The sequence below is a fragment of the Chrysemys picta genome, chromosome 1, assembly GCF_011386835.1.
Source record: "Chrysemys picta bellii isolate R12L10 chromosome 1, ASM1138683v2, whole genome shotgun sequence".
Taxonomy (NCBI): Eukaryota; Metazoa; Chordata; order Testudines; family Emydidae; genus Chrysemys; species Chrysemys picta.
Genome location: NC_088791.1, coordinates 92,793,476 through 92,819,068, shown reverse-complemented (window position 1 = coordinate 92,819,068; position 25,593 = coordinate 92,793,476). Strand labels below are relative to the sequence as shown.

Below are 25,593 nucleotides of genomic sequence, written 5' to 3'. Positions count from 1 at the left end.
TCGCTGGATTGCAACTGCCAAGTCATCTCTGGAGTGGAGAACAGCTCCTGACGGGACAAACCACTGGGCGATCCTGTTGTGGGCTGCACATCGTCGTCTGCTTCCACCTCTTCGTCAATGAATTCTACCTCAGGGCTAGGCCCACTTTCCGCTGGCTCCAGCCCCACCAAAATATCCACGGGGCTCTTGGCAGTAAAGGTGTGGTCGCAGCAGAGGATCGTGTCCAACTCCTTATAAAAACAGCATGTCTGGGACACAGCACCAGAGTGACGGTTTGCTTCCCTTGCGTTCTGGTATGCATGCCTCAGCTCCTTGATCTTTGCTCTGCAACGTAGCATGTCCCAATCATAGCCCTTTTCATGCAAGCTTTGAGAAATCTGCCCACAGGTATTGAAATTCCTACACTGGAGTGCAGCTGGGACTGCACAGCCTTCTCTCTCTCCAAATACTGCACAGACCCAGAGTGGTCTAAGCAGGAAAGCATTTTCAGCGTGGAGCCGCCATTGTCAACTGGGAAGCTGTGATGTAAGCTCTCCAGGAGCAAACAGGAAGTGAATTTTCAAAAATTCACAGGGCTTTAAAGGAGGAGAGGTGGACGGTTGCTTACCTGACTGCAGGGCAGCGGAGTTGTAACTGCTGACCAGAGTGGTCATGATGGGCACTCTGGGACACCTTCCGGAGGCCAATTACAGTGATAAAAATCAAGCATGGTGTCTACACTGGCACTCTGAAAACAAAACTTTTGCGTAAAAAGCCTTATGACTCTCGTCAAGGTGGTTTTATTTTGTTGATGAAATTGAGGAGTTTTGTCACCGAAAGTGGCATTGCAGTGAGTATACCTCCCACTGTTTTGTCACCAAAAGCTGCCTTTTGGCAAAAAAACTTGGCAGTGTAGACAAGGCCCTAGTCTTCATATCCCTTCAGATTTTACTCATGTTGCCCCCTCTCAGACATTTCATTTCTGTCAGTGGCTTTTATGCATAGTGGTAGTCTCTCTTTTGCACCTTACCTTAGGCTTTAGCAAGGGCCACACTACAGTAAGCACTGAAGTTCATCTGTGCTCTACCCATCCAAACCCTTCATCCTTTTGTCATTTCTCAGGCTCACTTCCACCACCCTTGTTTGTATGACCTCACCCCCCTTCCCTATTTCCTGCTTATCATTTTTAAGCAGTGATTGGCTGACCTGGCCAAAGGAAGGACTGCAATTTCGGATAGAATGGTGATTGGTTTGTATCCCTCATTCCATGGGTTAAGAACACCAAGGAATTGCCTCATCACTGCATGATTCTTTTGAGTGACCCAGGGGTATCAGTAGTGGACTCTGGCTTATGCCACATCCAAGACTCTTTAGATGAAGGAAGAATCATCATAGGAACTAAGAAAGAACAAAACATCCCAGAAGATTCTCATCATTTGGAACAATAGGAAGAGCCACCATCAAAGTTTTGGAAAAAGGGACCATTTCATCTGCACGCAGGGGTACTTTCCTCATTTTAGGAAGCTTTGCTTTATTCTGTGGATTTCCCTACAATGCTGATGCCATGCACAGATCCAGTTAGATGGGCTTCTAGATTGTAAGTTAACATGGCCCTTTGTCTTAACTACAAAAAAGAATGTAAAATCCTATTGGAAACAAGGCACAGAGTATTTTTACCTCAGTGTAGCAAGCGGAGGTCAAACTAGTGTCTTGTCTCCACTAGGATTTTACATCACGTTAGCTTGCTCGATATAAACACACTTTTTTTGCAGTGCCAAAACTGTCTTGCTATCTGTGTCCTGTATAGCAGTGGTCTCCAAACTTTTTTGATCGCACGCCCCATCAGTAAAAAAAATTTGAGCACCACCCCTTATATATACGTACTACTATACTAATATATTATGTACATTATAAAACATAATAAAAAATAGAAATTAAAAAAGGATGAGAAAGATGAAATAAACAATATTTTTAAAATAATTTTTATTGTATTTTATTTATTAATGGTACAAAAAACCTTTTTGCTCTCACAAAAAAAATTATTATTCATAATAATATTTTTAGTGAGAACAATGTGATTGAACATGCTTCATTATTTCTGAAAATCTGGGTTTGACACTGATACAGCGATTTGAAGGTCTGGATTAGGATTAGGGTTAGGGTGCGGGAGGGGGCTCAGGGTGGAGTGCGGGGTCTGGGAGGGAGTTAAGGTGCTGGAGTGGGCTCAGGGTGGAGTGCGGGGTCTGGGAGGGAGTTAGGGTGCTGGAGTGGGCTCAGGGTGGAGTGCGGGGTCTGGGAGGGAGTTAGGGTGCTGGAGGGGGCTCAGGGTGGAGTGCGGGGTCTGGGAGGGAGTTAGGGTGCTGGAGGGGGCTCAGGGTGGAGTGCGGAGTCTGGGAGGGAGGTAGGGTGCTGGAGGGCGCTCAGGGTGGGGGTGCGGGAGGAGGCTCAGGGCTGGGGCAGGCAGGAGGTGCAGAGCACTTACCTGGGGCAGCTCCTGTTTGGTGCAGGGGGTGTGCAGGTGGCTCTGCGCAGCGCGGCACCGGCCCCATGGCCGCGATTCTGGGAGCTGCCCCCGCCCTGCAGGCAGGGCCACCCGGAACGCAGGGGCTTTAGGGGCTGCAGGGCCCTCGGCTAAGGGCCCTGGGGCCCTGGCCTGCAGTTCTAAAGCCCCTTTCGGAATACGGCCCTGCGAGCACGGGCCAGAGGACTCAAGAGGAGCAGGGGCAGCCGCACAGCCAGCGGCCGGAGAGAAACGGCGCTTTCCCCTTCAAAGCGCCGCTACTCTCCAGCCGGCTTTGAAGGGGAAAGCGCCGCTTCTTTCCGGACGCTGGCTGCGCGGCTGCCACTCCTCCTCCACAGGCTAGAGGACTCAGGGCCGCATTCCAAAAGGGGCTTTAGAGCTGCAGGCCAGGGCCCTGGGGCCCACTTAGCCCAGGGCCCTGCAGCCCCTAAAGCCCCTGCGTTCCAGGTGGCCCTGCCCGTGGGGGGGAGAGGAGGGAGGGGAAGGCAGCTTCCCCGCTCGCTCGTTCCCTCCCTCCTCCAGACACCCTCCCCTCGCCCCCCTCCGGCGGCACTCCTCCTGCTGCGCCCCCCAATGGATCATCTTGCGCACCCCACTTTGGAGACCACTGCTGTATAGAACCAAGCATGTTGTTAGGGCTTAAATACCGATTCTAGGAATGGCAAATTACAAGTATATCACTAGAGAAGGGCCAAACAAGTATAGGGCCTAAAGCAACTTCTGTGCATTTAAGAATAAGGATAGTAGCAACTATCTCCCATAAGACAGCTCTCATAATTCCACCAACCCAGAGGGCTCCTCCTCTCTCTCCACCTCCCAAGGACATGCTGTAGAATCAAATCCCCTTGCTGAAGTGCCAGAACTGAAAAGTTCTTCCTTCATCTGATGGCCTTCCTCCCAAAGCGGGAAGATCACTCAATACCACTTACTCTTTAGAGAAGCTCTAAAAAACAGGAAGAGAGCAAACTATGATAGAAAATTAAAGCAACATGAGCTATTTCAGAAATTGCCTTGTATGTTTGTTTTTTAAAGTGTTTAACCAAAAAAAGCATGAAGTAAAACCGATCTATCTAGGTGTGACCTTAGATCGCACACTGAGTTACCATGCCCACCTGAAGAAGACAGCAGCTAAAGTTAAGACGCGCAACAATCTTCTTAGCAAACTGGCAAGTCTGTCAAGAGGTGCTCGTGCTCTAACTTTGTGGACATCAGCTCTTGCCACTTTGTATTTGGTGGCAGAGTACTGCGCACCTGTTTGGAGTCAATCGTCACACACCAAACTGGTGGATACACACAGTTACGTGCCACCATGCGTATCGTTCCTGGCACCCTACATCCGACTCCACTCCCACGGCTTCCAGTTCTGAGCAATACTGCTCCTCCTCCTATCAGACGAGAGGTTGCCACTGCCATGTTACTGGAGAAAGTATGTGCCAACTCAAGCCTGTCATTGCACAATGACCTTTTTAAACCACCAGCTGCACGTCTGCCATCACATCACCCATTATGGTCTCATCCGCCACGCCAGGATGTTAGGGTGGAAACACTCTGGCAAGAGGAATGGAATCTGTTATAATCCCCAACTAGTCCCTCACTGCCGACTCCACAATTTGCCCACCTGGTTTTGATCTGCCCTGTCGCCAGTGGTCCCTGTTGAACAGGTTCCAGACTGGGCAAGGTCTCTGTGCAGCCAACCAATATCACTGGGGCCTTCATGACAGCCCCTTGTGCAGCTGCAGCGCAACACAGACAATGACGCACATTGTCGATGAATACCTGCTGACTAGGTTCAGCAGTGGCCTAGAAGAACTGCATCACACCACTGAAGATGCCATCGCTTGGCTAGAAGACTATGCACACGCTAAATAAATAACCAAAAGATACATTTAGAGCCACTGCCAGACCAGAAGGTGGAAAAGGAAGAAGCTTTACAAAACATATTTAGAAGTGACCATTCTGTGTGTGACTTTTTTTTTTTAAATTATCTCTTCCCTCCTTTATTAGGAGCACTGCCTAAAAATTACTGTGAATCAAGACTTCTAGACTGTTCTTAACTGCCACTGATTCAGTATATGACCTGCCAAAGGTCACCATCTCCATGTCAGTTTCTCCATCTCTAAAGTGAAGAAATTTTACCTGACAGGCGTTCTGCAAGACTTCATATTTGCAAAGTGTTTTGAGATCCTCAAAAAAAGGTGTTGGAAGTGCACCATATTATTATGGATAGGTATCAAGTCTCATCTATCTGATGACTAATCCTCATCCCTGGAGTCACAATTCTGTACATCTGAAGGATTTCTAGCAGCCAACTGTGATATCACAAAAGGAATATATCATCTTGGAGAAAATGCTACAAGAACACATTAATTCTTAAGGAAACTAGAGATCCTGTAAGCTATAAAAGAAAGGTGAGGAGCAGTGCAAGACAGAAGCAGAGTTTTTCCAAAACAATGTGATTCAAAGTTTCCCAAGAGGTATCAACGGTACTTTCTATATCAGTCATTAAAATCAAGTAAAAAGTAACTGAAATAACAATCAGCTAACAGAGTGGGTGGGCTTGCCTCAAATGGAGTCTCTTTACTACAGAGCCCTAGGCTTGGCAGGCATTTGCTGATTCTCAAGAGCCAAAGAGCTTAATTTATTCAAATATGGAGTGGGGGAAGAGGAAGGAAAGATATTAGTTTCTTCATTTTAAAATCCTGAACTGATCAAAACGTAACATTCCATTTGCACCATCTTCAACAACACAAAGTCATCGCAATTCTATCTCTAGGTCTGTTTTTCATGCAGCATCATGCACCCTCTTCACACTCCCTAACTGACTACCCGGCACACTAGCAATGTTTAACAAATGAGATATGTTTGGAGTGTTACCTGATTGGACTGCCATCATCAGCTTTTCTGGTTCTAGTAGAGTCATGTTGGTCCCCTTCTCAACAGCAACAATGGATTAAAAATATAAATAAAAAATAGACAGAGGATGTCAGGCTTGTCCAAAGGTTCCACAAAGCACCCTTGAATGCTGTCAACTCTGGTGACTGAGAACTCAGTCCTTTTCCCTGTGCAGTTCTTGGCTTATTCACTCTACAGACAAGTTGGGACAGCCCAAAATCAATTAACTGCTAGGAGGAAAATGAATACTCAAGCTGGAACTTAAGATGTGTGATTTGCAACAATAAGCTCCGCCCTATGCTGCAGTTTGAGGGATGGGGGGAGAAAAGAAGAGACTCTCCAAAAAAGCATACTGAGAGCTTTTCCCTTTTGAGAAAGGAAGCTGAGATTTTATATGAACTTTGAATCCCCTAAGGGGATGTGATGATGAAGCAGTTTCGTTCCAAGAACAAGGAGACCCTGCTTTAACATAAGCACAGACATTCTTAACTTGGAAACAGTAAAGCTAAAAATAATACAATACACTGCCCAAGTCTGCCACATTATGTCTGATGATATTTACAAATAGGAAGACAAATCAATGAAGGAAGCTGGCAATGTTTCCCCCACTCCACCTTTCTGGCTTCTATGCCCAAGGCAGTAAAACTCCAGGGTTAGAACTTTTTAAAATAGATTTTAAAGTCAGTTTTTAAAAATGTGCTCTTCCCCCCCCCCCCCACCTCCAATATTTTCCATTCCAGACTATGGCCTTCCTTCAACCCTCATTTCCGCTGAAGAAGTAGAAAATTAAACCATGTTTCCCATGCTCAGATGATGCATTATAAATGGTCAGGGGGAGGGGAGGGTTGGGGCTTTTATAGTTGAATATTTCCTGATAATTAGGACAGTAGATTGGATAATTTTCACTCAGTGGGCAACTCTGGCTCCAAACCAGAAATGAACTTCAATTTTGATTCCGGAACAGTGTCTCAAGTAACTTGATAGATTGCTAATTAAATTATCTTAATGAACCAACTCCAACTCTTCTGTCCCAAAAGCAGCGATCCCTTGCTTCCCATCTTCATTATTCCCCCATAGCTTGTGGCGTTTCTCATTAGGTCTGTGACAGTGTACCCCATAAGGCTTTATGGGGAGGGGGTGCTTATAAATGTATGTATGACATAACTGGAATATGTTTTGTGCTGCCTGTGCCATGTAACATATCTCCGTAAGGGTTGTGATCTACTATATCTATTCATCCTATTTGTACGTATATATCATTTTCTACTCGAGCTTAAGAATATGGGCTGTATGCTTGCCTGATTTCTAAGTAAGCTTTGTGAGGCATTTGGTCAGCTTCTTTAGGAAGGAATTTGCCAGGTTAAGTACCTGATCAGGAGACACTTAGGGAACAATGCATCTTGGAATGCTCCAATCCACATGAGAAGTCTTCCTGGAGACATGCAAGATGCCATGTGGACAATGCAAAGACTGAGTCATGCAGGGGCATGTGACTTGCCCAGGTGACTCCAAAACTCCATCTTGGAGCTGGGCTTTGCAGAGGAGGGAGGTCTCCACCCACAAGAGAGAGTCTACTTAAACCTGTGGGAGACCCCTCCATTTTGTCTTCAGCTGGCTAAAGAAGGAGCCTCTCCACCCCCCCCCAGGATACTTGAAGGAGACTGAAACAAAGGACAGTAACTGCAGGGGGTGTGAGTGATAGCTGGACCCAGGCTAAAAGGAGATTAGCCTGTAAAAGGGAGCACTCTGGAACTGGTGAGGAAATTATCTGTATTCAGTTTGATTAGGCATAGATTTGCGCATTTTATTTTATTTTGCTTGGTGACTTACTTTGTTCTGTCTGTTACTACTTTGAACCACTTAAATCCTACTGTCTGTATTTAATAAAATCACTTTTTATTTAGTAATTTACTCAGAGTATGTATTAATACCTGGGGGAGCAAACAACTGTGCATATCTCTCTATCAGTGTTATAGAGGGCGAACAATTTATGAGTTTGCCCTGCATAAGCTTTATACAGGGCAAAACGGATTTATTTGGGTTTAGACCCCATTGGGAGTTGGGCATCTGAGTGCTAAAGACAAGCACGCTACTGCGAGCTGTTTTCAGGTAAACTTGCAGCTTTGGGACAGGAGATTCAGACCCTGGATCTGTGTCTGGAGCCAGACGGGAGTGTCTGGCTCAGCAAGACAGGGTGCTGGAGTCCTGAGCTGGCAGGGAAAACAGAAGCAGGGGTAGTCTTTGCACATTGGGTGGCAGCTCCCAAGGGGGTTTCTGTGATCCAACCCGTCACAGTGGCGTAGTCGAGCAGGATCTGTGCACAGTTGATTGCTTTGAGATACTGGTAGTGATTTTAAGTGAGTTTTAAGTGTGGTGGCTGGGGAACAGACAAAGTGGTTACTGGTTTGTTATTTTCTGTTTGCTTATTTCGGGCAAGGGAAGTAGGGACAGAAAAGGAAGCTCTCTGTTAACTAAGAATCCCCTGAGCTGAGTGCATCTCAGTTTCAGTGAACTGCAGAGGGGTTGTGGCCCAGCACAAGAAAGCAGGACAATGAGTACTAGTGATCTCAGTTCCAGTGAACTGCAGAGTGGTTGTAGCCCAGCACGAGAAAGCAGGACAATGAGTACCAGTGACGCTGCTATTAAACTAAAGCTGGCCAGGTTGGAAGCAAAAGAGAGAGAAAGTGAACATAAGAGACGGCTGGAACTAAGACGATTAGAAATTAGTGCCATGGAGGCAGAACATGCAAGGGAAGAGGCTGCCCACAAGAGAGCTATGGAGGTCGAGGCAGCGAGGGCGGAGGCAGAGGCAGCGAGGGCGGCAGCGAGAGCGGAGGCAGAGGCAGCGAGAGCGGAGGCAGAGGCAGCGAGGGAGGCAGTGAGGGCGGCAGCGAGAGTGGAGGCAGAGGCAGCTGCCCACGAGAGGGCTATGGAGGCCCAGAGGGAGGCCCGGAAGCATGAACTGGCTATTATGGAGGCAAAGAGACGAAACCCTCCCCCTGCTGGCTCCACTTCCCCAAAAATCCACAAATGGGAGCGGCTATGTCCACAGTATGATGAGTCCAGCGATATCGCCGAATATTTCATCACCTTTGAGAGACTGTGCACCCTCCATGCCATCCCTGAGGATCAGAAGATGACCACATTGATAGCAAAATTGACTGGCAGAGCTCTGGACATATTCAATAAGATGCCTATTGATGATGCTGCAAACTATGGTAAATTTAAGGAACTGGTTTTGAAACAGTTTCAGGTTACACCTGAAACCTACAGGGTTAAATTCAGGAGCCTTAAGAGGGGATCTGGATTAAGTAATGTGGCTTATGCCAATGAAATGAGAGATTTGGTAGATAAATGGGTGCGGGGGAGAGGCATTACCAGCTTTGAAGGGATGTGTGATCTAGTTACTCAGGAACATTTCCTGAATATGTGCAGTGATGAGGTAAAACAGTATTTGTGGGACAAAAAGGTAAATGCAGTGGGTGAATTAGCTGAGTATGCTGACTCTTATGAACAAGCCCAAGCTGCAATCAAACACAAACCACTGGCAGAAGGGTATAAGGTTGGGGGAAAGCAGAATCACCGTTTTACCCCTGGGTCTGGGAAAAAAGAGGCTGGGCGGTCACCTCCCCATTCCCCTGGTACTCGACCCAAATTTCCTGTGCAAGCAGAGGAGCCCAAGAGGTGCTATCATTGTAAGTCCACTGAGCACCTGAGGAATAAGTGTCCCTTACTGAGTGAAGCTGCGGCTTCTCAGAGCCAGGCTGTGGCCTCTTTCCACACAGGGTTTGTAAAGCTTGCTTCCACACAACCAAGCAATGAGCATATGCATGCTGTTAAATTGAATGGTCAGATGCTTCTTGGATTAAGGGACACGGGTGCTGAGATTTCTGTGGTCAGGAGGGACCTAATCCAGGAGAAGGATCTGTTGCCAGGTAAAATGGCAGAATTAGAGCTGGTCGGGGGTTACAAAGTCCTTGCACCTTTAGCTAAAGTACACATGCAAACTCGGGATTTGCAGGCTGAGCTGACTGTTGCAACGGTGGCAAACAATTTTGCACCATTTCTACTGGGGAATGATTTCTTTAGTGTGGCAGAATCGGTCCCAGGGTTGGTTAGCAGTGAGAAGGAATCTTGTGCTAAAAGCCCCAAAGGGGGGGGTGAAGTCACACGGACTGCTGGGGGAATAGGAGAATGTCTCTTAGGTTCCTCTGCAGCAGTAAAGGATGCAGCTTCGGGGGCAGGGCTGGTTGTGGCCAGTTCCTGTAGCCCTGGGGCTCAAGGGAAGTTCCAGAGGGAGGAGCTGGATGAAGCCAGCTCCTGTCCCGTAATCATCTCCCCTGGGGAGGGGGATGTACCACCTTGTAGCAAGGAGGCCACCACAGCTGCTGACTGCCAGGAAGTTGCAGGTCAGCAGGGGGCGGGGCCTGCCCTGGGGTGCACAGAGGCGTGTGTCCCAAAGGTGGAAGTTGGGGTCCTGGGGACCGCTGTGGTGGGAACAGGCCCCAAGGACTCTATAGCTGAGTGCCAGCCCAACCCGAGTGGAAGGGGAGGGATTTTGCTGGCCAGCGAGAGGTCTGTCGTAGCTGGTAGCTGTGAGTCCACAGCTGGGGCAGGATCACCTTCCCTTTCAGGGGACACAAGAGTGTCGGACCCAGAGGGGAGATCAAAGAGGGAAGCCCAGATGGAAGGTCAGGGGGGGGCAGAGAGTCCACCCACCTTTTGTGGGGAGGGGCTTTCCCAGGAGGAGGGTGAAAAGTCTGCATTCGAAATGCCAGCCCCCTCTCCTGTGGATCAGGTTTTAAGGGAAACCTGGGGGTCAGGTCTCCAGGATGAGGGGGTCTATCCAGCTGACCCATTGGAAACAGAAAGTGGGGTGCCCAAAGGGGTCCAGAGCACCCCAGGGAAAGCTGCTGTTCTTGCTACACTTGCAAGAGATAAAACTCTCTCTCCAAGACAGGGGGGGGGGAATCTCTTCATGGGAGGAACTTCACAAGGGAGTGGGGCCCAGCCCAGAGAAACTCCAAAGGGAGGGGCCGAGGACAAGTATGGTTGTAGTACACCCTTTCCTGGCCAAAGACCCAAGCACATGCCCGAACTAGAAGTCTTCCCCAAAGAGGCAGAGGAATCTGCATCAGAGGGTCTACCAGAGGGCACAGAGAACTGGGAAAATGCAATAGATGCTAAACAAGTCAAATTGAGTGAACGAAGCCTGTCCACTGTAGATTTGCTGTTAACCTTGTGTCTTTTGCTAATTCACCTATGGGATAAAACAAAAGAATTCACACTAGTGGTAAACCCTTTAAAGATGTGGAACATATTTGATTTGTGGAATAAGCTGTTATACATGCTGGGGATGGTGACAGGACAGCCCCACCAGCGTGTTACTTTACAGCCCATACCTGTAAAAAGCAGCAAAAGCATAACAGGCCTATGCTGCTGTGTAGAAGGGGAAACTGAGGCACACCGCCTCATGGCATTGGTGGCTAAATGCCAAGATACCTCCACGTTAATGAGTATTGCTGCCTGCATTCTGTTAGCAATACTACATCCCTACCTGTTTGCAAGCATCTGGGGACCAGGGACCCCAAAACGGGCTAGAACCCCCAGGAGTGACACCATATGGTTTCAAGGTACTGAAAGGAAGTGTGACCAGAAACAAACAGAAATTTTACAGGTACTGCCTCCGCCATGGACAGTGTCCAAGTCTCTGGCAGTAAGTTCAGGGGGAGGGTGTGACAGTGTACCCCATAAGGCTTTATGGGGAGGGGGTGCTTATAAATGTATGTATGACATAACTGGAATATGTTTTGTGCTGCCTGTGCCATGTAACATATCTCCGTAAGGGTTGTGATCTACTATATCTATTCATCCTATTTGTACGTATATATCATTTTCTACTCGAGCTTAAGAATATGGGCTGTATGCTTGCCTGATTTCTAAGTAAGCTTTGTGAGGCATTTGGTCAGCTTCTTTAGGAAGGAATTTGCCAGGTTAAGTACCTGATCAGGAGACACTTAGGGAACAATGCATCTTGGAATGCTCCAATCCACATGAGAAGTCTTCCTGGAGACATGCAAGATGCCATGTGGACAATGCAAAGACTGAGTCATGCAGGGGCATGTGACTTGCCCAGGTGACTCCAAAACTCCATCTTGGAGCTGGGCTTTGCAGAGGAGGGAGGTCTCCACCCACAAGAGAGAGTCTACTTAAACCTGTGGGAGACCCCTCCATTTTGTCTTCAGCTGGCTAAAGAAGGAGCCTCTCCACCCCCCCCCAGGATACTTGAAGGAGACTGAAACAAAGGACAGTAACTGCAGGGGGTGTGAGTGATAGCTGGACCCAGGCTAAAAGGAGATTAGCCTGTAAAAGGGAGCACTCTGGAACTGGTGAGGAAATTATCTGTATTCAGTTTGATTAGGCATAGATTTGCGCATTTTATTTTATTTTGCTTGGTGACTTACTTTGTTCTGTCTGTTACTACTTTGAACCACTTAAATCCTACTGTCTGTATTTAATAAAATCACTTTTTATTTAGTAATTTACTCAGAGTATGTATTAATACCTGGGGGAGCAAACAACTGTGCATATCTCTCTATCAGTGTTATAGAGGGCGAACAATTTATGAGTTTGCCCTGCATAAGCTTTATACAGGGCAAAACGGATTTATTTGGGTTTAGACCCCATTGGGAGTTGGGCATCTGAGTGCTAAAGACAAGCACGCTACTGCGAGCTGTTTTCAGGTAAACTTGCAGCTTTGGGACAGGAGATTCAGACCCTGGATCTGTGTCTGGAGCCAGACGGGAGTGTCTGGCTCAGCAAGACAGGGTGCTGGAGTCCTGAGCTGGCAGGGAAAACAGAAGCAGGGGTAGTCTTTGCACATTGGGTGGCAGCTCCCAAGGGGGTTTCTGTGATCCAACCCGTCACAAGGTCATCTGCCAGAAAGTAATTATATTTATTTTTTATACCAGGATCAAAAACATGTTAGATACCACATATACAATGGCATGGTCCACCTTCAGACTTCAAGTTCTTTGGGTTATGCCAGAGTCTCTATTCTGGCAAAGTTTTTTTCAGCTGAGGAATACCTGGATTTGCAAAGGTGCCTTTGCACCTCCTACATTTTGGCCCCTTATACCTGTTGAACAGCAAGTCTACTTTGCCCTGCAGTTTGACCTAATACTACTACGCACCACAGTGATGTGCTGTAACTCCCCCGTGTGGACATGTGGGTACAAACTAAAAGGTTCATAGAGCACATTAACATAGTCCTCTTCAAACAGGACTATATTAATGCAAAGTAGGATCCTTGTAGTTTGTGCCCCCCAAATCCACATGGGGGAGGTACAGCGCAGCATTTTGGTACCCACTGCTATTCACCCCCACCTCTATAGACTGAACTGCAGGGCAGTGTAGACATGCCTAGACTGGCCTCAAAGCTGCTCTTACTCGCATGTGTAAGCTGAGGACTATAGTCCTCAGCTTAAACCTCTCCAACGCATCATCAGAGACCTACAACCCATCCTGGACAATGATCCCTCACTTTCACAGACCTTGGGAAGCAGGCCAGTCCTCGCCCACAGACAACCCGCCAACCTTAAACATATTCTCACTAGCAACCACACACCGCACCATAACAACTCTAACTCAGGAACCAACCCATGCAACAAACCTCGATGCCAACTCTGCCCACATATCTACACCAGCAACACCATCACAGGACCTAACCAGATCAGCTATAACATCACCGGCTCATTCACCTGCACGTCCACCAATGTTATATATGCCATCATGTGCCAGCAATGCCCCTCTGCTATGTACATTGGCCAAACTGGACAGTCACTACGCAAGAGGATAAATGGACACAAGTCAGATATCAGGAATGGCAATATACAAAAACCTGTAGGAGAACACTTCAACCTCCCTGGCCACACAATAGCAGATGTAAAGGTAGCCATCTTACAGCAAAAAAACTTCAGGACCAGACTCCAAAGAGAAACTGCTGAGCTCCAGTTCATTTGCAAATTTGACACCATCAGATCAGGATTAAACAAAGACTGTGAATGGCTATCCAACTACAGAAGCAGTTTCTCCTCCCTTGGTGTTCACACCTCAACTGCTAGCAGAGCACCTCACCCTCCCTGACTGAACTAACCTCGTTATCACCATACTGATTTATACCTGCCTCTGGACATTTCCATTACTTGCGTCTGATGAAGTGGGCATTCACCCACAAAAGCTTACGCTCCAATACTTCTGTTAGTCTTAAAGGTGCCACAGGACCCTCTGTTGCTTTTTACAGATTCAGACTAACACAGCTACCCCTCTTATACTTGCTAGCAGTAGCAGGCTATCCTCCATGTAGCTAAGCACTACAGAGGATGGACACTGCCAATGGGTTCCACAGATTTTTGCTGACAGCAGAGGAATGAAGACACTCAGGGATTTTGGATTTCATTCCAGTCTCCTTAGAGCAGAGTTCTCTAGTTGGCCAGACTCTTCTGCCCATCCCCCAAGCTTGACCTCTCTGCCACATCCCTACCAACCTGAGCCTCTCCTATCTGTACCCCATCATTGACTCCTCATCTATTCAGTCCCAGTCTCCACTCAAGGTGCTGATTCCAGACTCCCTGTCGCTGTAAGATCACTTGGGTACCAGCTCTATGGCTATGGGGTGTGTTTTTTTCACACCTCTGAGCGACATCAGTTTTGCTGACATAAGTGGTAGAACAGTCACTCAGAGGGACTGGTGTATGTATAGTCTGATCACACACAGAAGCTGTGAGAGTGGCTCAAGCATGCTCAGTGAGTATATTAGATTGTTAAACTCCAGCAAACCTCTACTGAGCACATGAAATCTGCGATTTTTCAAAGGCTTATAATCTAGTCATATTAGGGCAGATTTTCATGGAAATGGCAAAAAGGCACACACCTGACACACAGGCCACACTTTGCCAAATTTCAAGTCCCTGATCCAAAGCATGGGAGCACTACAGCTTTCCAAAGAAAAGGTAACCAAGAATTTTTTTTAAAACTTAAAAAAAAAATAATAATAATTCTCTAGCCTCATTCTCAGAAAGTGTTGAACATTCCAAATTCAGCCTGTGGAAGACACTCAGCATGGAAAATTTCAGCCTGGTTCAAATTTGGCAAAGTTACAGCAACAGAAAAAGTGTCTTATAATGGGAAGCATTGAGAAACCTTCATAGGCAGTGCTACCAGTCCATAAATAATGCAAGCCTTAAGGCTAGGATTTTACGTAATAAGCATACATAGTGAGGAGCTGAAGTAGGGAACTGAACCTTGACAATTTGTCCAGGGCCCACTCATAGAAGAGCATCTTAAACTTGAACATCCACAAGAGACACCTAGTTTGTCAACAAAAATGCTTTGTTCCCCCTTCTTTTTTGAGAAAGACGAGGGTAGAATGAGAGAAACAGTTCCCTTTCCCCCTTCAGAAAGTCCTGCCCTCCAATACTTAGGAAAAGCACTATTTTGCACCCTAGAAGTTACTCCACACTCAGGCGCCATTACTGGTGTTCACATACCCACACCAAACTAACACAGATAAGTAGTTGCAGGATGGACTGATTTAAAATCAAAGCGATTTAAATCACCAATTTTAATCAAGATTTAAAATCAGCAAGCAGGAAACTCTGATTTAAATTGTTGATTTTAATCATGTTTTGCATTTGTAATTTTTATTCTACTAAGGAAAGGCTGACACTCATTCGTGGGTAACCACTGAAACATTTTATTGGCACTTAATATAGCCTTTAGCAAAAAAGAAACTCTAAGTGTATCGTAACCAGGGGAATAAACTATGTCTATACACATTTAGACAAGCAATTATAAAGCCATGATTAACATGACGACTATGACGAAGAAATGCCCAAAATGACCAATTCCCAACTCTGGGCCTGGCTTATTCAGAGAGCCATTTCCATGTATTAACGAGGACTGTTTTAAATAACCACAGGGTTACATACAGTGTCAACTTGATACCTCAAAAAAAGGAGAGAGAAATAAATAGCATGAACCTGGGGAGTGCAGAGAGGTGGGGGGGGGGGGGGTAAAAAAATCATGCTGTCTTCAGTAGACAACAAAAGAAACCTGATGTTGAGAGTATGCTTGATAAAGAAGACAGCGCATGGTAAAGACAGCCTTCACATAACTACTTTTAACTGCCCATTTATTTTCCCTTATCACTATTTGACAGTATTTTTTAACCTTGATTTATTCCAAAAGACTAATTTCTGTGCTGTATGGTAATCCCCATCAATACTAGTCCAACATTTCCAGCAAGATCTGGGCCTCAAAGCAGCATGAGAAATCTTTGGGCAAGGCACAGTCTTTTAGGACATGTAACTGACAATTTCTCTGTTACATCTATCAAAGGCAGACTGATTGTTCTTATACCAACATACCATTCCTTTTACTCACACAACTGTGAGGGGACTTAAGCCCACTTGGAATGCGTGTGAAGGACAAATCAGACAGAGCTATGAACTTCCTGCCTTTCGTGTGTGAATGTTACAACATCCTTAGTGTACTTTCCACATTTAAGTATAAAATAAGGCAACAACTATCGCCTGATGACCAAATGCAGGGATTGAGGGCAACCCCCGAAGCACTACCCACCCTAGAACAAATAAATAAACGAGGAAAGACTGTTTTACAAAGACCATGTCCCCTGTAATATCATTATAGTTTTCAGTGTTAATCCCAATTGCGGTTGGTATACGCAAACTCCACCATTTAAAAACATGTTCACAAGCCTCATGCAGACTTGTTAAAGGGGACAGTTTATAGCATGATTGTTCTGAAGAAAATAATATCCATGTTGCATACTAAAACTGTGCTAGCTAAAAGTAGGTTGCAAAGCTTAACAAGGTGTTTGCAAACTATGCTTGACAACCATTTCTGAATCTGATTGTAACAAATATTGCTCTGATCGGGGGTAGGGAGAACGTTAATACAGGAACATCCACCAGCATCATTCCTTAAATGAAGTTGAACGCTATTCAGGACATCGGTTAAAATATTAACCCTGTAATTTAAAAACTGTGTAAGTGTAGGAACAAATGTGTTATGAGCTCCTTAAAACCATTTAGAGTGCTTGTGCTGCAGTGTCTAACAGAGTCCAGTCTGCATTAGCCAGTGTGGCAAAAATTTAAATTCCATGTTTTGTAAACCATTCACTATACTGCACAGTGAAAGCTCTCAGATACCTGAGGCACATGCCTGTTACAAGAATTGTAGTCACCACACATTCCAACCAGTAGAGTCTTTCCCCCCAGATGCCCCTGGCATTCTGTAGAGTGTAAGCATCCCAAACTCAAACCAAAAATATGACAAGCAGCTGCAAATTCTGTCCAAACCTGTAACGGCAGTGTTCTTCTGAATGACATAGCTGAATGCAGAGCCATTCAAACAATGAGAGAAGAAACCAGGACAGCCTCAGACTTATCAGAACACTTTACATGGCCTCAGGACAGAGAGATGACTTCTAGTGACAAGACTGGTCAGTGGGTAGAGGCCAAGGATAGGGTGAGGTAATCATCCTCATGTGACTGAAATTAAAAGCTAAACAGGGAGTTCACTTAAAAAAGTGACCAACTTGCATGAAATTCTTAAGTCTGATCTCTTGCCTTTAGGGTTGGAAAAGGCACTCAGATACCATGATTATGGGTGCTAAGACATTCAAGATCATCTCACTGTGAGGTTCACAAATATCATTTGTAATTGTAATAAAGTCCAGGGAAATCTAGAGAGGAACCCCTGGTTTGGAAAAAGTGAACGCAAACTGATAGAATCTGTCACACTAGAACAGACTGACCATGTATTTAGTCCAAATGCTTCAGCGAAAAGTGTAAACTCCCATTATGCATTTAAATTGTGCAGTATTATACTGTGTGGAGAAGACTCTTTTTGACCTCAACTAATAATCAATTTATGCCCTGAAGCACATGGACTGTTAGTCCTAGTAATGGTTGTTTAGTGTAACTGCAGATAGACATTTATTCCTATAAACATCTACTAGTAAAGAGAAGAGAGTCTTTTGTAAGCTAAAGGAACACAAAAGGCTTAATCTCTATTAGAAGGCCATTAGACACTAGTTAGCTCAGCTCTGAGTCAGCAGTGCCTGTCTGCAACTGCAAATGGAATACCCTTTAACAAACACAGGCACCTCCAACATTTCTCTGTCATGTTAAGATCTCTCCTCCACACCCTACACACCTCTCAATATCTTGGGTTTGGTCAGCTGTCACAGAAGCAGTTCCATTGCACAAGGCATTTTTCCCTAGTCAATTTGTTAAAGCTAAGGAATGTTCAGGCAATCAAATGTCAACCCAACTGGCAGAACAGCTGAGATTTTTGGATCAGTGTTTAAAACAAAACTGGAAATATAATCAGACCTACATAACAAACAACTAACTACAGTGGTCAATATCTATTAAGTTACCCAACTTCCGTTCTCATCAAGGTCACTAAGAACTCCATTTTAAATATCTTCTATAAAGACATTTTTAAAGAACAAATTTATTGATCTAAGATGCATTAATATATTATGTCACAAACAAAATTATTCATTGCAGAGACTCATGAACCATTAAACAGGATGTCCTTTTACATTGAGACAGTTTGTAGATAGTTGTATTTATGTGTAACAGCTTTCATCCTACAGTATCTTATAGACAGAATGGGTGTGTGTATGCATTAGTGTTAAATACACACCCAAATCACTTTGCCCACAAATGAAACAAAGCAGCTGTTCAGAAGCACCCAGCAACAAACCACAGCTTTAGGAGTGAAGAATACTCTATACATTTGAAATTATAAGAGGAATTTAAATATTTAGGTTACCAACTTGGGAATCTGACCTGTCACCAGGACTAACATTTGTAGTTCTTAGGAAAATATTACAAATTATCTTTAGTGACTATGACCATTTATGGACGCTGGACTTTACGTCTTGTCTGAAAGATAGCACCCTCCATCAACATAATTCCCCCTATCATGCTGGATACTGTTTTACTATCAGCCCTACAGAGAACCACTTAATCAATCACTAACACCATTTCCTGCAGTACCCTTAGTTTCCCCTTGAGGAAAGATGTGGGTGGAGAGGTGCTCCCATTCAAGTACTTTCCAGACCCAACCCTGTTTAACTTGTTTGTGCTAAGTACATGACAGCCCACAGTGATATGGCTACAGATTAAATCCTTAAGCACTACTGTAACTCAAGGAGATGTGCCTCAAGAAATAGAACATAACCTCCATTAGAATATATTCAACTGTGGACATTGTAACCACAGCATAAGGGGAAAGGGCTGGGAAGAATAATTCCCATTGCCTTCCTTCCTGTCCCATCTAAGAGATTTACTTTTGTAGTTCGGGAAAACCCCTCTAGGTGATACAGGTAATTGGGTTAGCCTCCAGGGAAAGGCATTCCCAGTTTTCCTGAGTCACAAAAATGGATAAGCCCAAAAAGCAGAGTACATTGACTTAAATCAACAATTTTAATCATGATTTAAATCAGCAAGCAGGAAACCTTGATTTAAATAACTGATTTTAATCACGTTCTGCATTTGTAGATTTTAGTTGTTTTTTTAAAGAAAGACTGATTATAACTGGTTGGTATCCATTAAAACATGTTGATTTGCAACTAAATAAAACCTTTACACTAAAGTTGGTGCTTCTTTTTGCTAACCAGGAAGATCTAGTGTATCTATACACATTTAAGCTATTACATAGCTTAATTTACATTTATTCAGATTCTTAAATTTTACATTTCATTACCTTAGAAAATGGTGAGTGATGCACATTTTCTTTCTTACTAAATGATTAATTTATTACTTGTGATTTGGGCCAAACTCTACTCGCATTAAATTCAATTCAATTTAAAAATGCATAAAAACATCATCTAAATTTTTGTATTAAATAAAACAACTTTAAATGTGATAAATACATAAAAATGTTTATCAAAAAGTTTATTAAAATGTTTTGTATTTAAAACAAACTGATTTATTCAACAAAGGAAGTATTTATAGTTAGAGAATTGTAAACTGTTTCTGGTTTACGATCCTTCAAGATTTTAAAACTAGTAGATCTCGTCTTCACACTTAGATTTTTAATTTATAGATTGGAAGAGGAAAACAAGCTTTCCTAGTTTTCAACATCCAATCAGTTTCTTAACTTTGGATAAACTAGTCATTGAACTGAACTAGTCCAATAAACTGAAATAAAGAAAATACTCTCTTGGCACCAGCAAAAAAGGCTACTGCGCTCAGAAGTTCATTTAGCAATTCAACAAACTGGTTCCAGGTGCTTAGCCAGTAAGTTCTTTATAACTTTGCAGAAAAATGTATTATTTTTTGTATTTCAATTAAATTATTTTAATAGATAAGCAGCTTAGATATTTAAATATAAGGTTGAAAACCTATGTAATTTTAAATATGTTTTTTAAATAAACCTGTATTTAATTTAAACCAAAAAATCCAATTTTTTCTTAAAACAATTTTTTTATCCATCCTGATGAGACATCTCCCTGCCCCAAATTAAGCTCCACAGTTAATTAGGAGTCATTTTCCCCAAATACTGAGCAATGGCCTCCATAGCCATTTCAAGTTTCCCAATTTGAGATTTGTTGGGTTGCAATTATAAACACAAGGTACCGAATGCTCAACCCTCACTGGCGTCAACTCTACCTTGCAGGATCAGGCTCTAGGTGATTTGTGTCCTCACATAAAATCAGGGTTAGCTCATCTGCTGTTTCTGAATTCAGGATCCTTCGCAACTTTAATAAATCTAACTGGCCATTTTAGCCAGTCATGGCAAGAAAGATTTCTCATTGACTGAACACAGGCGAACACGACTCATAGAAGAGTCACCAGCTCCAAGAGGATAGCCTAAAGATGAGATGACACTTCCTTTGCTTTTATCTTTTGGTTTTGCACAACTCTTAATCACCACACAGCATGTAACGGTTATTCTGCCAATTACACAGGCCAATAACCAACAAGATTCATTGTTAGTCCTTTGGGACTTCAAAAGCCAACACGAGTCACCAATCCTTCTCCTTAGAAGTCAATCTTCTTCTGCTCTGCATCAGTTTCCCATAGTTATACCTGCTCTGGATTACAAACTGTTCATATGAATTATGTATTATAAATGTAAGTGGCACTGTATTCAAAGCATGTGCCATGTCAACTTGCTGTATCTGCTGAAGCCTGGTTACCAAGAACAAGGACATTACAGAGAACTGTGCCACTTACCGTTCTTCCTCTCACTTAGCGGAGGGAGATTGGGGTTTCGGCCACGGTGAAGATTCAGGGTCAACTCGGGCTGCAGGGAGAGCTCCTGCAGCTCATTGGCAACAGCTTCGCTCTGGGGACTTGGCGCCGCAGAAAGCGACACCAACACCGGTTCATCATCATTTTCGCCAGCCCCTCCTCCGTCCAGCCCATTTCCAGCAATGGCGGAAGGGGGCAGGCACACCACACCGGAGAAATCCACTTTGGCTTTTGTGATGGCAACCTGCTGAAGGGACAGAAAACACAAGTTTGGTACTTATTATACAGTGAACTATCCCACTTCCCTTGCTGACGATGGTATCTCTACATTTAAAACCAATGTTATTTCTTGATCTTTGTTAGAATTCATTTTCAGCTGAGTTCAATTCAAACCCAACGCTAGTCATTCAAACCTAGTACACCCACTGGATTAAAAACTCACATGGCATTTTCTTCTCCTCAACACAATCATTGACGAGTCTGCTTGCTAGCCATGCTACTGAGCATGGTCATCCTTCTCCTGCTCTCTACCCATCTTCAAGGTCAGCATCCTCAACCTATTGGTAATTCAAATTCCCACATTTCACAAGCTTGATTCTGCTTACCTTTTCTAATCTTCCAGTTAACCACATTTACTCAGCTTCCCTGCTGATCTCTTTTTAAGGGATCTCCTTGTTTTATAGCAATATATGGTCTTAAAAGGTTAATTATCAACTTGAAATCTAGTCAGTTTCTTAAAACAAGTAAAGTAATTTCAGGGACTACATGCATGCATTCACCTGCCTGGTTTTACACACACATTTTCACACCTAAAAAGTTGCCATCTTCCCCCATTATGCAAAAAATCCATGTAAAACAGTGAAAGTTTACTATGGAGAAAACAATCTTAAAGTGTTGTCAACTACACAGAGTAAACAAACTGAGGAGTTTTCCTCTTTAATCTCTGAGCAATAGTAACATAAAGGACAAGATTAAGAGCCTCAATTATCCAAATAATTAACAGAATCAGATTAAATGTGAATATTTAAAACTCACAGCTGTACTTTCATGCAACTCCCTTTCAAATGACAAACATCCAAGACCCAAGTAGTCGTATATCCAGCTCCACAGACTGGAGCACGCTGGATGACTGGCTGGCTTCCATATGAGAACCATCAGTAAAATGGTTACTAACATCAATATTTACATGGTAATTGCAATTATGCTGGACCATTCACATGCAGTTGATGGCAAGCAGTGTCCTGCTCCTTGGCACTGCTTCTAGCCCTGCACTACTTTGGCTGTGCTTCAATCTGAATGCTTTTCAGAAGCTAAACTTCCATTTTAAAGAGTTGTGAGCTAGCTATGAAGAAAAGGTAAAATCAGCAGGAAATCCCAATCTAGTCTAGAAAACCCTCCAAACAGAGTAAAAGCCTAAATCTGGTGCAGAACTTTCTATTTTTCTTGATTGAACAGTAACTTTTTTAGTTAAAGATTTCCACAGCCTTCCTCCACTCTTGGCATTTATATCAACCCAAATGGCCAGCACAAACTGTTAACCTGAATCAGTTTGAAATTGGTTCAAACTGTTTTCCCATTCCCCTTTTGTAGGCAAGGCTTCAATTACTTTGCTTCCATTTCCCTTTCGTCCCCCATCTCAGAGATGATTAATGTTTGCAGAGCACTTGGAAAACACCAAAGTGCTAAGTGGTAGTACTTTTCTCAGAAGAATGCTCAGTAACTTGTCCACCTTGTCTCTCTCCTATCTTTGGACCAACATGGCTACAACACTGCATACTGAGTTATTTCAGATATGTTGTCATATATTCATCCCTAGGATCCCAGCTCATGATCGAATCAAGACAAGCAAGGGGAAGGAGGTGGAAGAAGAAAAGACTACGAAGAAGTCAAAGGAAATCAGTGCTTGTTCTGACAAGACTCTAGTGAAATGAAACAAGTCTGCTGCAATATGAAGTATTTGGTTTTACATCACACTTTAGTCAGAATATGCCTACACCTTCCTAAGTACATTTCCTCTAACAGAAACGTAAGTGTTATTGCTCATATCCATTTGAAAGTGAGGGCAAATGTGTTACTCTAAATCTGCCTGCACTGTATTTAATTCTTATACAGGGTGTCTCCCTTTTGGGGGGTTCTGTTCCACATTGTGGACCACTTTACAAATGGTAACTGCAAAGGAAAAACAGCAGTCTGACACAAATGCAGCAACCCTGACTCAATGCATCGTGAGTGCCCCAGACAGTCACTCTGCCCCTACAAGTCTCAGAGAAAGCAGATATTTTGTGAATACTAGGATGCAAAGACTGCTGAGATTCAACCATCACAGCAGGTGTGGTGTTTTGTTAAAAGTTAGTTTTGTTTGACAGAATTTGGTATGGTGCTTCAAATGCTGTATGCGAAAGATACTGAATCTTGACTTCTGTAGTCAGAAGCTTGATCTTTTCAGTAGGCTTCCGATATTGCAATCTGTCATGCCACATGCACAAGAATGACATTTTAGAGTGAGCTGTAAGTTACACACATTAATATTAAGAAGATAATTAAATATTTAAAATGTTTGTTGTGCTGTCACTCTTTTAAAAAAAATTAAGAGTATTTTGCACAGAGACAAATATACTATATCACGAAGAAGTGAATTCAGCCAGAAGATTGATGGAGAATCCTTACTTAAAAATAAGGAGCCAATAAGAGTTTTGGGGAATGAGGGTCTTCTGAGATTTTAACCTCATTTCCCTGTCAGTCAAGACTTAGGTCACAACAACTCTCCATTTAAGGATAGAAACAACTCTCTCTGGAATCAGGCAATTAAGACTGGAGTATCGGTCATGCGGTTAGCAAAAGAACTGAGAAATAAGAACAGGAGTACTTGTGGTACCTTAAGATAAATTTATTTGATCATAAGCTTTCGTGGGCTAAAACCCACTTCATCGGATGCATGCAGGGGAAAACACAGTAGGAAATATCATATATATATAGGTTTCAGAATAGCAGCCGTGTTAGTCTGTATCCGCAAAAAGAAGAACAGGAGTACTTGTGGCACCTTAGAGACTAACACATTTATTAGAGCATAAGCTTTCGTGGACTACAGCCCACTTCTTCGGATGCATATAGAATGGAACATATATTGAGGAGATATATATACACACATACAGAGAGCATAATGCTCTCTGTATGTGTGTATATATATCTCCTCAATATATATATGTGTGTATTTATATCTCCTCAATATATGTTCCATTCTATATGCATCCGAAGAAGTGGGCTGTAGTCCACGAAAGCTTATGCTCTAATAAATGTGTTAGTCTCTAAGGTGCCACAAGTACTCCTGTTCTTCTTTTTGCATATATATATATATATACACATACATATATACACACACACACACACACACACACACACGGAACATGAAACAATGGGTGTTACCATACACACTATAACGAGAATGATCAGTTAAGGTGAGCTATTACCAGCAGGAGCGGGAAAAATACTTTTTGTAGTGGTAATCAAAATGGCCCATTTCCAGCAGTCAAAAAAAATTTCTCTCTCTCCTGCTGGTAATAGCTCACCTTAACTGATCACTCTCGTTATAATGTGTATGGTAACACCCATTGTTTCATGTTGTGTGTGTGTATGTGTGTGTGTGTGTGTGTGTGTATATATATCTTCCTACTGTATTTTCCACTGCATGCATCCGATGAAGTGGGTTTTAGTCCACGAAAGCTTATGCTCAATTAAATTTGTTAGTCTCTAAGGTGCCACAAGTTCTCCTGTTCTTTTTGCGGATACAGACTAACACAGCTGCTACTCTGAAACCTGAGAAATAAGACACTCCTCTCCCACTAGGGGTTAATTATGCCCCATTTGCTCCTGGGTTTTGAATGCATCAGACCACTCTAAATTCAAGAGAGACTTAGCCTCTACTATAGGCTACACAAACAAATTTCAAGATTTAGGATCGTTACATAGATATCAATAATATTTTTTGATAAACTTGCTGGGGACTAACATACTGCCAGAGAGAAGTCGACTACTTGCCAGGGAGGTGGGAGAGAGATCAAGTGTTCCTACAGTCTCTGTAGTCAAATACATACACACATTCATTAGAGTCCCAGTGCTGTAGATGCTCAATGCATGTACCTTCCATGGGTTTCAGTGAGTTTCACATAGTAGGGAAGGAATTCAGCCCTTAACACTGAATATTTTAATTAATCAAAAAACAGCAATAGATTCCCCATATGAAATGCCAGTAAATACTAACAGAAACCCTCCAGGACAAAACAGATTTAAAAATGGGGGGGAGGGGAAAAGAGAAAGAAAGAGAAAAACCCACCACATGTTTTCCCAGTCAAGTGACAACACTGCTATGAACAGCGTTTCCCATTCTTCTCTCCTTGAAATCTGTTTGCATTTGCAGTGTTGCCAGGGTAATAGCAATTTCAACCAATTTAAGAATTGCTAAGCAACCTGGAGCAGCTAACAGCAACAGCATGCATGTGCAGCTGGGCTATTTTAGGAAGAAGTAGTCACTTTTTTAAAAAAACTTAAGAACACCCTTCTGTTAAATGATTGTGCCAGCTGTGATCAGCCAGCCAAAAGAAGAGGTAATCTTGGAGCAGAGTGGCTTTAAGTGGATCAGGTTTTGAGATGAATGAACAGAGAAGGAAGAGACAGAGTCATGTTGTGCCCAGAAGCATCAGTGCCTCCAGGTCATCACAACTCAGCAGAATAATTCAGGAGAAGGGAAATCTGAAGCAGATGGCAGCATCAGCAATATGTTAAATTGAGATGCTACTAAATACAATCTCGTGTGTGTTCTGCTTATTATCCACAAATATCAGGGTCTAATCATAGTAAATGTACTGGCCTATGGTTACTCAGCTGCTGCACTACAGAGTTCTGAAATGT

At 43.5% G+C, this 25,593-nt stretch overlaps 1 protein-coding gene across 7 annotated transcripts in view; it reads right to left on the bottom strand.

Annotated features, from left to right (window-relative positions):
* Window positions 1-25,593, bottom strand: part of MRTFA (myocardin related transcription factor A) — a 171,569-nt gene that overhangs the window by 127,255 nt on the left and 18,721 nt on the right. For 4 of the 7 annotated variants that reach the window (XM_042843516.2, XM_042843518.2, XM_005302553.5 and 1 more), the window contains one exon: window positions 20,671-20,935. In XM_042843516.2, the coding sequence (XP_042699450.2) occupies window positions 20,671-20,935 (265 nt within the window). Of the gene's footprint in view, window positions 1-5,374; window positions 5,430-20,670; window positions 20,936-25,593 lie in introns of all 7 variants that reach the window. The other 3 variants (XM_065563314.1, XM_005302555.5, XM_008179277.4) reach the window with 2 other exon arrangements.